The sequence below is a fragment of the Pinus tabuliformis genome, chromosome 6, assembly GCF_031772625.1.
Source record: "Pinus tabuliformis cultivar Carrire ecotype Pingquan chromosome 6, CPIR1, whole genome shotgun sequence".
Lineage (NCBI taxonomy): Eukaryota > Viridiplantae > Streptophyta > Pinopsida > Pinales > Pinaceae > Pinus > Pinus tabuliformis.
The window spans coordinates 564,570,668-564,586,187 of NC_142292.1; the positions used below are offsets into that span (position 1 = coordinate 564,570,668).

Below are 15,520 nucleotides of genomic sequence, written 5' to 3' on the forward strand. Positions count from 1 at the left end.
GCCCTGGTGAGAGGAGGCGAGGGAGGCCTAAAATGGGATGTGCCGCATTTCTTCTTGCGAACCTTTGCAGTAGTGACTAGTACAGTGCTTGAGGGAGCAGGACGATTTTGAGCATCTGTGACGTTCTCCTGGTCCATTGACTGATGATCTGTAGCAGAGGTATTCTTTACCAGAGGGCATTCCTTGTAGAGCTGCCCGACTTTGTGGCAGCATCGACATCGGAAGGGTACCCCTTCGTAGTCCAGAATTTGTATGCGAGTGAAATCCTTCCAATCGAGAGTGATCTGTTTCTCTAATCCTTCCCTAGTGTCTAGATGAACCAATATCCGAGCCAGGGACATGTTACTAGATGAAATGTATGATTTATCATGATCTAGATAAGTACCCAGGGCGTTGCCAATGTGCTTGAATATGTCATCAGACCTAAAATGTAAGGGCAATCCGGGGGAGTCTTACCCAAAGGGGTCCAACTCCCAATTGTTCCCTCTCCAGATCAAACATAGGGCTCCATCTCTTGAGCAGAACCGGGGTGAGCTCGATGTGCCAATACTTGGAGAGTACCCATGATGTGTAATCAGCCCTCTGGAAGCATAGGGCGAACTGCCTGCCAAGGTGGTGATAGTTAGAAGTTCTAATAGAATGTGCCCCCAAATCTCCGAGATCCACTGTTGAAGCCTGGCTGATGAGTATGTGCGACCCCAAATGCGTCCAACCAGGACCCGGTCCGCAATGTCTACAACTTCCCCCATTTGAATACCCTCCCCAAAGTAGAGAGATACGTCCTGATTCTTTGCCTTAACACACTTGGATTTCTTTCCCTGCTTTACTTGCTTGCCGTGCCGAGCTTCCAAGGAGGGTTCAGGTGGAAGTTCCTGTTCTTCCGCTCTCTGGTCAGTATCGCCTACCTTCGGACAAGATGGAGTCCCTTTGAAGAAGCCGGAAGAGGGGGGGCCAGAAACGAGGGTATTCGGATGGGATGAGCAAGGACCATAGGGTAAATCCGAAGGGTTTTGTTCTGGCACAGAGGAAGAGGGGTAGGTCGAAATGCCAACAGGGGGAGAAATAGTATAACCCGATGGGTAATAAGAGGGATCAGGGTCTATACAGGAGGCTAGGAAGTGTAGGGATGCCGGAGAGGGAGGAGGGGTAACAAAATACGGCCAAGGGAGGGGACATCAGGCAAATGGTCGAACGGACACAAGGGGCCAGGATTTGATAGCAAGGGCATGGAAACCGCCAGGGGGAAGCCGTCATGGGAAGCAGGTAGTGAAGACAATGACACATCCATTATCACGGGGGGGGGGGGGTGGTTGTCCAAATGGGAACCGATGCAAAGGGATCTTCTGAGTAGTCCACCTGATCCATCTCCATATTCCATAACTGACAAACCACGAGATGTCCGCGCTAGCTGCCAGGACAGTCAGTGATGCAGGAAAGCGCCAGGGAGACCATGATGGATAAGTTGGAGACGATAGTGAGCAGGCAGGGAGCGTGACCGGGGAAAACGGTGCAGAGAGACCTAGAAAAAAAACCTAACCCGCCTCAATGCAGGTTTGAGGCTGATGCAAGCGCTCTATCTGTTCAAGACTTATTATTACGCTTTCTCTTACCTTATTGTCTCACTCACCAAGCTATAATGATGACTATTCCAAGCCCTTATTTTCTCCACAGGTCCGAGGTTTGGTTACTAATAGACCGAGCTACCATAGTCAGCAAGTCGAGGTTCAAGTGCTAAATCCAAGATCTTTGAGCCCTCCTCACATGTTCGAGCTATTGAGAGAAGGACTGTGGATACCCAAAAACCAACAAATTTACCACAGGTTTGATGTTTCAACAATGCCAAGGTTGCAGGTCTGAGGTAATGATCACAGGTGCAGATCCGACCGTCTTTTCTGGTCAATAAACCGAGCTTCAATAGGTAAGTGTCCACTGTTCCACGTTAGGTTTGAGCCTGAGCCTCCACGGTGACTAAACCTTGTAATTCCGAGTAGATCTGACCTCCTTAAATATAGATAACTGAGTTTCTTTACAGGAGACTGTCCGAGCTAGAGGACAAGGCTGTCTTACTGTTCGTTGTGTTTCGAGTTGGAAGGATAACCCATTAAAAAATTTGCCCAAACTAAATCTTCAATGGCCTTCCTTGGCCTTTGTCCTCCTTCTGTCCTCTTATACGAATTGATCACCGAGTTGATGAGTAGAATGACGAATTCAAGACTTATATTTATACACTTTTTTGTCCTCTAATGAAAAGACACGTCCCTTGGCCAAGGGTCATGAGCCTACACAAGTCGGCTTGGACATTTTGACAGTTTTCAAGATGTAAATTAAAAAAAATTATTTCTCTATTGACAGGGAATTTTAGGGCATATAAATATTCATTGGAAAGCCTTGACCTTCTCTAGAAGCTGGTGAAGAGATCTTAAAAAAATAATATCCCCATGACACAAAAACATATTTTTTGTGTGGTTGTTTGTCATATAGCATGAGATAGATTTTTGGATTGTCACCAAAGATGAAATATTCATCCTTGAATGCCCCAAATTCATGAACGCTTGTACATGGGCCTTCCAAAATTGTTCCTTAAATGCTCTTCATTTGCAAGGTTAGCTAGGCATCATTCATGTGTGTAAGGCTTCATATTCATTTAGTATTTTTCATGCATGTAGCATATGAATCTAGAGTGTCATATTGCATTTAGGGTATCTTTTACATCTTCTACAAGGGTTTCATGTGTTTTCCATTTATAGGTCATCATGTAGTCAAGTATCTAGGGTATGGGCATTAGGGTTTCATCATGCATGTAGTGTGCATTAGGTCATGCTCCAAAAATCTAGGGAATCACTTTTCAGACTTCTTGTAGGCTACTCCAATGACTATTTTTTGACATAAATGCACAACATTTAAGGTTAGTGTTTCCATTATCTTCAACTATATTAATTGCCCTAGGGTTAACATCATATTGACTTAAGTGATTCTAGGGTTTGTCATCATCAATGACACATAGGGCTAGCTTCAACAATGCTGGACATGACATCATATTGACATCAATGACAACCTTATCGAACACAACCACTCATCCCTCTGCTTGTAAATAAGACGAATCGCCTCCAAAATGCTCCCAAACCCTTTGCTATTTGCTTCGACACACCCACAACAAGAGAGACAGAGAAAAGTGAGGGAGAAATGACCCAAAACCGGCCTTTATGGGACATCAAATCAAGGGACACGTGTTCTAGAATAAGGACACAATGGACTTGTTCCTCGGACAGGATTGGGACACGATCGGATGCGATTGGAGGACAAGAGTTCCACCGAATCTTGTCCGATTTGATTGATTCAAGAGACGTAGAGGGTTTAGGACGAATTCGGTTTCTTAGGATCACACAAAATCTTGTTTGGAAACATTTTTAATAATTGTGATTGGCATCTTATAACTTTGTGGCTATTGATAAGTGGATAAATTGATCTAATTTGTTAAAGCATCTTGTGGATTAATCTATAGTTGAATCTTGCACTTATATCTTTAAGCACTTATCTTGTTTAAGATTGTTATCTCATATTTGTTAAGTATTATTGCTATAAGAAAATTCACATTAAATACTTAAATAAAATAAACAAATCTTAACTCAAGATAAATTTCACTCATAATCGTTGCATAAGCATCCTAGGATTTAGTTTGCATTAATAAACTTACCTCCAAGCATAAGCTTGGTTGATAGACTCTTAGGGAAACCCTTTTCCAATTAGCTTGAGGGATTCAACTCTTCTTAGTGGTTGACACAATGACATTGCAGTCATCAGAGCTACAGTCTTTGTAGCGCCAAGGCACGGGGTGGGTGGAACATAGGGGGAGGTATCGTTAATCAAGCCATTGCCTGCCTAGGCATTTAAGCTAAAAATAACCAACACCCCTGCATCACACCTAGCTCTTAGGAATTGCATATCATATAGGATAGTCTATCATATTAAGCAATGGGTGTCCATCCGGTTACTTGGTTTCAATTTATAATAAACAAGAATTGTGACTTCATAAGGCATTGGTCTCATCTGAAAATCTAATCCAATCATTAATCTTGCTAAATTCTACTAAGTAGCTAGGCCACTCATATGTGTCTCCCAAGCAAGTTGGTTCCGAACTTGTTTTTTTTCACCTCATTCCATAGGGACTACCCCCCATACCCTATTGTTGGGAGACAACTAGAACGGAGTGGGTGGGGATCAGAGTGACAACCCCTGCCCTGAGTGGTTGTCGTGGTGCCTGTACAATTTGGGTGACAACATGACCCATAAATAATGTATACCATCATGTAGGTCATTGTAAGTATCTTGTTAATTTTTCAGTGTTCTATGTTGTTACAACTACTTTAGCCCAATTCTAACTTCAATTAGCAATCAATTCAATCTTTCAATAAACAATAGCAATTGTAGATAGAACAGTAAATGCAATGAGCAATAAGAGACAATCAGAAGCAGTGACGAGATAACAAGATTGGTTGAAGTCCAAGAAAAAACCCCACAAAGGGGAAACATAAAATGTTCAATATAGAGTACAATGATCCAATTCAACAATGAGTCAAAGTCAAACCTTTGACCCCAATAGACAAATCAATATCCAACCAATGATGAGCCTCCAAAGTCAGTTTTTGGTCAACTGTCAAAGTCTGCAATTCTGTCCAAGTCAACAGCAGTCAAAGGTGCCCTAACCAGTCAAAGTCAATGGTCAAAATAGTCCTCCAAGAGGCCGATCAACAGTCCATAAACTCGGCCTTCAATGCTGGCCAAATAGAGGTCAAAACAGTCCCAAACAAAGCAGTCAAAATTGGTCAACAGAGAGAGAGAGCTGCGGTCAACTTTCTGCAGTCAAACCCTGTGGTCAACATAGGTCAAAGTGCTCAGATTTCCTTGGTTCCTGTGCCAAACAATGTGGCCTATCCAAACAGTATTTCTCTAAGAAAGAGCGAAGTTGAATCATATCCAAATCACTAAAGTCAACGCTGGTCAAAGTCTTTAGCACAGAAAAGTCAATGCAGAAAATTGGAGAGCTGCCAAGGATCCTCACATGTGTGAAAATGACACTGCCTCAGACCTGTACGAACCAATCAAATTTGGAGAGAGAAGAAGAGAAGAGTTGATGTGATGCCAAATGAGGTGTGCCTCAACTTGTATTTATATGCGTTGGAGGGGTGCCAATTTTGCTTCTAGGTCGACTTGGACATTTGTGCCATTGTGGGTTTTCTCATCAAAAATATATTTTTCCTTAACCAAATTGAGTGCTTCTAGGGGCAATTTTGGGTCTCTCTGAATGAGGAATTTTGTCCAATGAAGGGAATTTATCCGAGCTGCCAAATTAACATATCTCTCATGTGTTGTATACAGTATTACATATTCAATATGTTATTTTAGTCTGTATGTTTTCTTGTATGTTATCCTTTTTATTTTAGATATTCAGTTTATGAGCCAGAGTTTTCATTTCGTATTTAGTAAATGAACTTTGTTTATTTTAGTGGATATCTTTGACAAGCTACCATGTTTTTGGTCATTTATGCATTACAAATTTACATGTACAGTTTCATTAACGTCACTGGTTAACAGTGGGCATCAACAAACTCTAATGTTTATTCCTTCAAAGTTTGACTTTTATGCTGTTGTCTTCTATGATTGCTATGATTGAAACTATCTGAATGGCTGATTACAATCCATAAAATGAAGTATTTATTTTTGGTAATAAATATGTGCCATCTCTTATTCCTGATGAGCCTGGCTCTTATTTGAATTGAAGAACTGTGCCAAAGGGCCACCAAAGAAGGTTATGGCAAGTATGTTATATTATTGTCTCCTGATGTAAGAATGTTTCACCCTTCAATAGAAAACACGAAGTTGATGTTGCGAAGATGGCAAGTATGTTATTTATTGTCTCCTGATGTAAGAATGTTTCACCCTTCAATAGAAAACAGGAAGTTGATGTTGCGAAGATTCAAGCACAATTTTATGTTCATTTGTTTTCCATTATAAGTGATATATCTTCATACTATGTTCATATGCTGCTAAAGTATTAGCTAAATTAAGGGATATCACTTCCATAACTAATATTTGTTTTGGAGACTAGTTATTTCTGTTTGAATTACATCGATTCACTAATGTTCATGTTAATAAAGGGAAGACTATCACATTTGATTGAAACCTTTCCCTTGTACTCTTGTTGTAAGTTGAACTTGAACCTTTCTGAAATAATTTCCTTCCTAAATTGTGGGTGCTCTTCCTGAGTTTTATTATAAATTCCTTTTGAGTCTTGAATGAGGATATTGCAACCTTCTTTTCTGTCTTATCCTTGAATATTTCGGATGACTAGAATCCAGTATATTGACAGCAGATGTATTCTCCTCATCTTTTTTATTTTTTGGTTTTCTTCACATCTTATTGCATGTCTTGTAAAATATGTGCAATTTTTTTGCAGTGCTATGCAGCAGAGCTGAAAATGTTAGCAATTTCATTCAGGCTGATGCTATTTTTGGTCCTGTAGGTACATCTCTTTTACAAAAGTTTCAAGTTTATTTGACATCTAATTGAAAATGAAATAAAAGCAGTGCTTACCCTTCCCCATAATCCTTGGAGAAAGGAACTGGTTCAATAGATCTTAGTTTTTCTTTGTTCTGGGGCAATTACAAGCTTATGCCCGTAGAAGGGTTTCTTCATCTCTTGGAATCATCCAACTATGATATGCTTTTGTAGTGGGATCCCATTGATATCTATTTCATTATAGGTTTATTAATTTATTAGATATTTATGAACTTGTGTAAGCACAGCAATTTGTGGTTTTTGTTAAGGACTTTTGTTTATGACCACAATGGTGGATTTTGTTAATAATGGTCATCTAGATTATTGATGTAGGGCAGATTGATGAAGTCACTACAAGACTTAGTCTAAATCATGCTGTAGTTTTATATTAATGAATTAAATAATATTTTTGTCATTTTAAGGTTCATGCTTCTAGGGTTTATGCAGGTAGAATTTTTGTCATTCCTTTACTATATAAGGACACGTTCTTTGCATTTTATAAACTGTATTTCAATCTTCAAAGTTCTGTTATGTTCTTGGTTTATTTTTGTTATATGTATCAGATCAATAGTGAGGGGAAGTCAAAGCAGGGCAATGTCACACCTAAAAAAGGAGGTGCATCTCTGTCTTTGGTTCTTGAAGGTGGCACACTTGGCATATCCTACTAGATCGTAGTTTATGGTGACTTGTCTCTATTTGGAGTTGATGGGAGCCGACTTGGAGCTGTGCCAAAGGGATCTTGGGTGAGTGCATTCAATGATTGCATGTATACGGGGGGAAAATGATAATGCCATCTTGTAGATCCAAAAGGTGCTCTTGGTAGGACATCTTCGATCCCAGCCTCCAGGTTCATCAGAGACGAGGTCTAGGTGACCTGAATGTACAATTTTTAGATATCCTCTCTGATAGCCTGATTCAGTCCTTGTCTAATCAGAAAGAGATGACTTGGTTCATCAAGGGAGAATCTGAATGGGTGAAGATGCTTTGGTGAGATAGTAATTGACTGGAGAACCTGAGATGCCTCTGAGAGGTAGCCTTATGTATGACCTGAGGGAGAATCTTAAGAGATATCCTTTGATATGCAAAATGCAAGGTAAGAGTACCTCTCTCTCCTTATGGTAGAGTCTTTTAGAGATCAGACTTTATGAATGAAAGGGACCAAGTAGAAAATGACCTGGATGTGGAAAGGGGACATCAAACTCTACCTCAATGAAGGGCTGCGGGATTGTCTACTTACAGCAGACGATGCATCTGAGAAGCAAGGTCTGTACTCTCTCTAGCCTAGTCCACTCTGTCTAAAACAAGCTTGGTTCTCAGATCTTGGAGCCATAGAGAACTGTAGTTCTGATAATCACCTTCACGAGTTTGGTTGAGATGAGCAAGAATGGATCCTTTGCTCTTCGAGCCAGAGAAGGAGCTATTCTTCTAGGAAGAGAGAACAGCTGCTCTGGCGCTTTTCTGATTCCCGCTCGTCTGTATCGTTACCAGGCCCGATCGGCCTTACAAACCACTTGCTTGAAAGGGTCGGGCAGTATTATTAGATAAGGAGGGACCTCTAGAAGCACAGTCTCTCAATGAGGGCCAGGGAACCATACCCTTTCCTCAGTTGAGGCTGGAGGGCCTGCTGCAGATCAAAATGAGGACCTGTGAATTGTATGCCCAGTTAAGTGTAAACTGTGGTGGTCTCAATATCTGTCCCACAGAAGGAAGACTAAGTTAGTGTAAACTGTGGTGGTCTCAATATCTGTCCCACAGAAGGAAGACTAAGTTAGTGTAAACTGTGGTGGTCTCAATCTCTGTCTCAGGGAAGGAAAACTAAGTTTTTTTTTTGTTTGCAATTTTCTGAACTGGGTTTGTTCTGAAAAAAACAGACAATAGGGTCATATTTCTGTTCTTTTAGAGGGTTAGGTTATTCTACCCATTTTAAATCTACGTTTGATATTTTTGGAAATTTATTAAAAGTGTTTTTTCAAGAAATTAAAAGATATAAAGAACAACAAATGATAAAGTCAATTTTTGAAGAAAAGGGGTAAATTGCTTCTTTTCTGGATTGACCATGCATCTGTTACACTTCTCATAGCCATCGTACAATCGACAATAGGCATATGGATTGGCTGTTGTATGGGCCAACAACCATGCTACAACATACTGATCTGTTGTATAGACAACTGTTAAAAGCTCCAAGTCATATGATCCTGCTGTACAACACCCATACAGATGAAATTGACCATACAAATGCCAGAAAAGTTTTCTGCGGACTGTACAGACGCACAACAACAAAAAAAGAAATAATAAGATTGGTCAATTTCATCGTAATGTTGTAGATCTAGCAATTAATTGGCTAAATTTTGCAAATCCAGCAAATAATTGGTTGTAATTTGACAAATTGGGTAAGTAATTCTCCATTGTTTGTAATTTGTTGTTTTGGAAAGAAGGAATAGATCTATGCCTTTCCAACAGATTTGTAGCAAGAAATTTTCTCCTTATCTTCGTAATTTTTTATTGGGGAGGAAAATTGTACTTTTCTTGGGTGTAAGTCTCTATTTCAGTTACAGACTTGATTTTCAATCAAGTTTGGTTCTCTTGATAAGAGGTACGAACCATCTCTTAGTATGATTCTTATGAATTTTTCAGCTAAAAGGATGCTAGAAATAGCTAAAGTCAGTAGGAAATTAGTGTTGTTTTGCAGTAGTGGGAGGGAAAGAAAAGACCAAAGTGGTGGAACAAGACCTACAAGGATTCTCACTTGGAAGAGCTACTTGATATGAGCCAAGTGTTGAAATTCAATTGCTAAGATTGAATTTCTAACTCACACTGCCAATTTGAACAATTAGATCTTTAGTGCGAATTCCAAGAAATGACTGACTTAAGCAACAGAAACCATTCAACAAGAGACGAGATTAATGTGCTTATGTGAGTGAGCTTATTATTAGGTGCAAAATTGATTTTTTGAATATTATGAAACACACAAGAGAATAATATTAGTATTCTTATAATTTATTAGCACAATTGTCAAATTGCTCTAACAACTTAATGTAAACAATGCTTTCCACAATGAGCAAATTCTATCAATAGAGCATAAACAAGAGTAAGCTTTTCTGTTCCAATCACATCCAATGGGCAATAAATGGACTTTTATGACAGCTGTAAACAAAAAATGAGAGCAGCGAGCTAATCAATGCCAAATGGGCCAAAAATCATCCCAAAAGCTATCTCTTTTACTTGACTAAACAAGAGCACTTTAGATGAGGATGCAAACCATGAAAAAATGCTTATGTCACTGTTTATATCAGACCTTAGTATGCTTATGACAGTCAGTGATAATTCATAAAATGAGCCAAACAGTGAATATCTAATGAGTGCAAGTTGCTTGTTAATGTGTTTAGGCAATTTATCAATTAATTTTATGCCACTTATATGGATATTTTATCACTGTTGTCAAAAGATCAGAGGGCTATAAGTAAGACAGTGAGGTTTTGAGGGTTAGAAAAGACAAACCAATGGGCCTTTAGGACTGGTACAGGAATAGATAACTTACCAAAAATTCTTCCAAGCTTAGGACACCTGTAACCACAAAATTTTAACCCAAATTCGCTGCAAAAAAACACCAAAATATTAGCTCAGAAATCAGATGATCATCAAACAGTGAGTTAGAAAGATGTCAAGAGGGTCAAGGAAGGGCTAGACGGCCAATGTTAGGTTATATGAGGGAAACAACGGGGGGTAAAGGCCTAGATAGGTCTGTGGCTAAGGTAGCAGAGGGCAAAAGAGGCCTGTGGCCAAGGTAGGGAGGCCACTAGGGCCTGCCGCAAGTGTTGAAGAAAGTGTAACTAGGTTCGGTCATCATCAATATAATTTTGATCTTTGTACTTGCAAAAGAAAAGAAATATTACTTTTGTAAATTATAATAATGAGTTTCTTGCTCATTGCATAAGTCTAGCACGTGTTGAAGTGCTATAGGAAAGTCAAAGAGTCAAAAGAAAATTGAAGAGCTCTTCTTGAGCATATATGTAATGTATATGAGTCAACCTAGTGTCTAGATCAAGCCCTCCAAGACAAGCACAATCCTCTTAAAGAAGGCAGCAAGCAAAACGATGAAAGATGCAGTCATGTCGGCCTCAAATTGAATTAAATAACTAGAACAGTTATGTCGGCTCAAAAAGGAGACACATTGGTTCATTGACACGTCGGCTAATTATGGAGGACTAACCACTATATATACCCATTTAGGGTCAGTGTAAAAGTGCAGGAAAAACTCGGATTCTCTCTGTGATTTTCGGATGGTACAGCAAGTACAGGATCTCGGATATCTCTGAAAATTGTGGATGAAGTACAGGGTACAGTATTTCGGATAAGGTACAGGGTTACAGTGTTTCAATTGAGTACAAAGTACAGTATTTTGGATGAGTGCAGTATGTCTCTGCAATTTCAGGCATAATGATGGTGAAAGTAAATACAGTCATAAGGAATTCGATCAAGCATCTCTGTGTCTCACAGTAGTAATGATCACTGTCTCAACATAATTGTGATCCCACAATAAGACACTCTCAGCATACTGGACACCGTCATAATGGCAACCATGGTCTCGGTTATAATCCTAGTGAAAACAAGTTCATGATGCAGATCTCGGTACAGTGATAAAGACATATTATGAAGTCATGATGAAAAGAAGGTAGAGACCTCATTAACATGGTGATAACTTCAGGAGTGCAGTTATGATCTCGGGGAAGGCACAACTATGATGAAACAGTCATGATATCAGTGAATCTAAGAGCAGCTCTCGTTCATATGGAGATCTCGTGAAGACCTCAGTGAAGGTGCAGCAATGATGTTGCAGCAGTAATAAAGATCTCGGTGGTGCAGTAGTAATGGCCTCTGTGGTGCAGCGATGATGATGATCTCAGCAGTGACAAAGAAGAGGATTGGTGTCTTGGTCTTGGAGTGGCAAAACAGTTCAAGGGTCATGGTCTTGGTATTTGTCAATTGGAATCTCTATAAGAAGAATTATGTGCGGGTTTCCCTCTCAAAGAGTGAGAGGTTTTGGCCCTGGCAGAAAGCCAACATCTTGTGTTCTTGTCTCTTTTGTTTTGGTAGCTATTTGATGAAATAAGAAACACACACTCTAATGATGTCAAAGAGAAGATTGTGCTAATAAGGAAAAGTAAAAATGCCTCACAAATAGTTATCATTGTGAAGAAGAATCTTATTAATCTAATTGCCCTAGATTCTTCAACATGGTATCAGAGGTAAGGTGCTGAAGTCAAAGGAAGGGCAGCAAAGAGACAATCAAGGATCAAGTTTTAAGAAGGGTATCAAAGCAAGTTGAAGGTTTTCAAAAGGATCAAGATCTACATCAAACCCCAGATCAAGGAAGCAGTCTACAACAGCAAGAACTTTTGTCTCCATAGCCACAATCAAAAGGCAACCAAGACCTTCATCTAGCTGTCTGCAAAGCAAGGTAGCTTGAAGGACCTCAAGAACGAAGATCGCATCATCTTGGAGAAAGTCGAAACCCTAGAAGAAGTCCTGATCTATACTACAAAAGAAGGCAAAGCATATTGAAGGCAAGAAGGCATTATCATCTTCAAGGTTATAAAATCAAGCAAGGACCATCTCCTTGCCCTAGAAGAAGATCATCTGAGGAAGCAACAAATCATCCTCATCAAAAGGAGCAACCTCTTCTATTGAGGAAAGACTCTCTCATTCAAAAGAAGGTCATCCAAGAAGAAGAACTAGTATATCTTCTTCAACCATCATCAAAGCAATCAAGGTGAAGATTTCATCTTCACATGACAAGTATCTTTTCATTCTATAATCAAGTTTGGTTAAATGCTTTAATGATTGCAAGGACATCTACAGGTTGGATGGGTCATCATGATTCCTTGCATGAAGGAGGAGGATAGTCATAGTCCTCTAAGAAGTTGAAATCATTAAACATATCAAAAGGTCTCCTTTGAATTTATGGAAAGGGATACTTATGAGAGATCCCCTCACATAGCAATATTGGAGACATCAATGATGTAGATGATAAACTCATTCTCTTAAGATGCAATGAAGAAGGTCACATGAAATTTGATTTACAAGAAAGTAAAGGGTATCAAAGGATGTAGGATATCTTCCATCTACAAGACCTAGAAAGGAAGATAACCATAATGCACTAACAGATAATCAAGGTAACAAATATCCATGGGATAAGAAGGTTACCTCATTTGAAAACTTATGGTCTCTATGCTAAATAGAGAAAGACAAGTTGATGGCAAAAGTATTGAAGGGTAAAGGACTAAATCATGTGCAGAAAGGAAAGGGAAGTTTGGTCCTCAAACAAGGAAAAATAGGTATAGCTAAAATTATGGAAGCTCATATCACCGGATAGATGGAGGAAGTTGAATAAGAGGGCCAAGGAAAGAGGAAGTAACAGAGCTCTACTATGATTAGGATAGTATCCCTCACAAAATGATCCTATCATAAGCTTCTGTTATAAGATATGACAATGATAATAAGATGCATCGTGGCATCATGGAAGCATTAGAAACAAGAGCTCGTGACATCACCATGGGAATCATGAAGGACAAAATCCATGGCAGACAAACATGTAGGATATAGCTCTTGAGAATCTCAGTGGACATTGCAGGAAAGGAAGAAGTCATCCAGGACAAGGCTCATCATACATCAAGTCAAAAAGGAAACATTTGCCAGACGGGGATATACAAAGATCCTCAAGATACTCTGATAGAATCCTCATTGAAGGGTTCACTAATCTAGAGGAAAAGCAAGTGTTTCATCAAGAACTCCAACTTGTGGAATTCATAGATGATGTTACATAAGAGAAGACGCAGATCAAGGGGTTGAAGACACTTCAATCAAGGAAGCTGCTGAAAGAAGCCTAGATGACCTAAAGGTAACATAAGGTATGTATGCTTGTGTTTAATATTATAATGTCATGTCACATGGTTGTAGGTAACATGGTCATTACTTCTCGGTGAATCTAAGAGCAACTCTCATTCATATGGAGATCTCGTGAAGACCTCGGTGAAGGTGCAACAGTGATGTTGCTGCAGTAATGAAGATTTCTGTGGTGCAGTAGTAATGGCCTTTGTGGTGCAGCGACGATGATGATCTCAACAATGACAAAGAAGAGGATTGGTGTCTTGGTCTTGGAGTGCCAAAACAGGTCAAGGGTCATGGTCTTGGTATTCGTCAATTGGAATATCTATAAGAAGAATTGTGTGCGGGTTTTCCTCTCAAAGAGTGAGAGGTTTTGGCCCTGGCAGAAAGCCAACATCTTGTGTTCTTGTCTCTTTTGTTTTGGTAGCTATTTGATGAAATAAGAAACACACACTCTAATAATGTCAAAGAGAAGATTGTGCTAATAAGGAAAAGTAAAAATACCTCACAAATAGTTATCATCGTGAAGGAGAATCTTATTAATCTAATTGCCCTAGATTCTTCAACAGCAAGCCTTAGGAGGGTTGCGGCCTAAGGAAGGTAGTCCCTTAGGGATTGCGGCCAAAGGAAAGGCTCACAAGGGGCAGCGACAGAGGCTAGGGAAGCTGGCCGAGAGGGAGAGGAGGACAGTGAAGGGGAATAGAGGCCTTAGGAAGGCCACAACAAGCCTCCTAGAGGCTGCGACTTAGGAAAAGAGGAGGGCGATGGGAGGAGAAGGGAGACAGAGGGAGATGGAGGGTCGTTAAGACCTGTGACCAGGCCTAAAGGCCTAAAGAGGCTTACGACAGCCCCTAGAGGGCTGTCGTCTAGTTGAAAGGGAGGCCGAGGCTTCTCTTGGCTCACGACAAGGGTAACTAAGGAAGGTTGTGGCCCTTTAGGGCTGCGGCTAGGCTAACAAGGACAACGGATAGTGCTAGGAGGAAAATGTTGGGCCTAGAAGGCCCTAAAAAATTTACAAACCCCTGCAAAAATTGATTTCTACTTCGGATCTTCAAGGTTGCCCAAATCACTGCAAATTTGCTGAATGTTGGCCCTGCAAATTCAATGGAGACTAGATCTTACCCTCAAGGGCCTAGATCTAGCTCAAAACCCCAACAACTCTTCTTGAATAGCTTGAATCTCACCTGCACAAATGAAAATAAATTTCCCAAAACCCCAATATATACAAAATTTGAAAATAAATCCTAATCCCTAGTAGCTGCAAACTAAGGTTAGAAAAAATAATTCTACAAAATTATATACAAAAAATTATTTACAAGGGGCAGCAACAAAGGCTAGGGACGCTATCCGAGAGAGAGAGGAGGATAATGGAGGGGAAAAGTGGCCTTAGAAAGGCCACAACAAGCCTCCTAGAGGCCATGACTTAGGAAAAGAGGAGGTTGAGGGGAGGAGAAGGGAGACAGATGGAGATGGAGGGCCGTTAAGGCCTGCGACCATGCCTAAAGGCCTAAAGAGCTTACAACAAGCCCTAGAGGGCTGCCGTCTAACTTAAAGGGAGGCTGAGGCCTCTCTTAGTTCACGACAAGGGTAACTAAGGAAGGTCGTGGTCCTTTAGGGCTGCGGCTAGGCTAACAAGCACAACAACTAGGGCTAGGAGGAAAATATTGGGCCTAGAAGGCCCTAAAAAAATTACAAACCCCTGCAAAAATTGATTACTACTTCAAATCTTCAAGATTGCTCAAAACATTACAAATTGGTTGAATTCCAGCCCTGCAAATCCAATGGAGACTATATCTTACCCCCGAGGGCCTAGAGGGAGAGGATGACAACAGAGGGGAAGAGAGGCCTTAGAAAGGCCACAACAAGCCTCCTAGAGGTTGCGGCTTAGGAAAAGAGGAGGCTGAGGGGAGGATAAGGGAGACAAAGGGGGATGGAGGGCCGTTAAGGCCTGTGGTCATGCCTTAAAGGCCTAAAGAGGCTTACGACAAGCCCTAGAGGGCTGCCATCTAGCCTAAAGGGAGGCCGAGGCCTCTATTGGCTCATGACGAGGGTAACTAGGGAAGGCTATGGCCGTTTAGGG

The 15,520-nt window shown here is 40.4% G+C and overlaps 1 protein-coding gene across 4 annotated transcripts in view; it reads left to right on the forward strand.

Moving 5' to 3' along the window:
* The window catches only part of LOC149259765 (Clathrin adaptor complex small chain family protein), a 220,802-nt gene that overhangs the window by 115,071 nt on the left and 90,211 nt on the right, over positions 1–15,520 (forward strand). For 2 of the 4 annotated variants that reach the window (XM_089419116.1, XM_089419117.1), the window contains exon 3: positions 6,455–6,520. In XM_089419116.1, the coding sequence (XP_089275242.1) occupies positions 6,455–6,520 (66 nt within the window). The remainder of the gene's footprint in view (positions 1–6,454; positions 6,521–15,520) is intronic. The other 2 variants (XM_089419113.1, XM_089419115.1) reach the window with 1 other exon arrangement.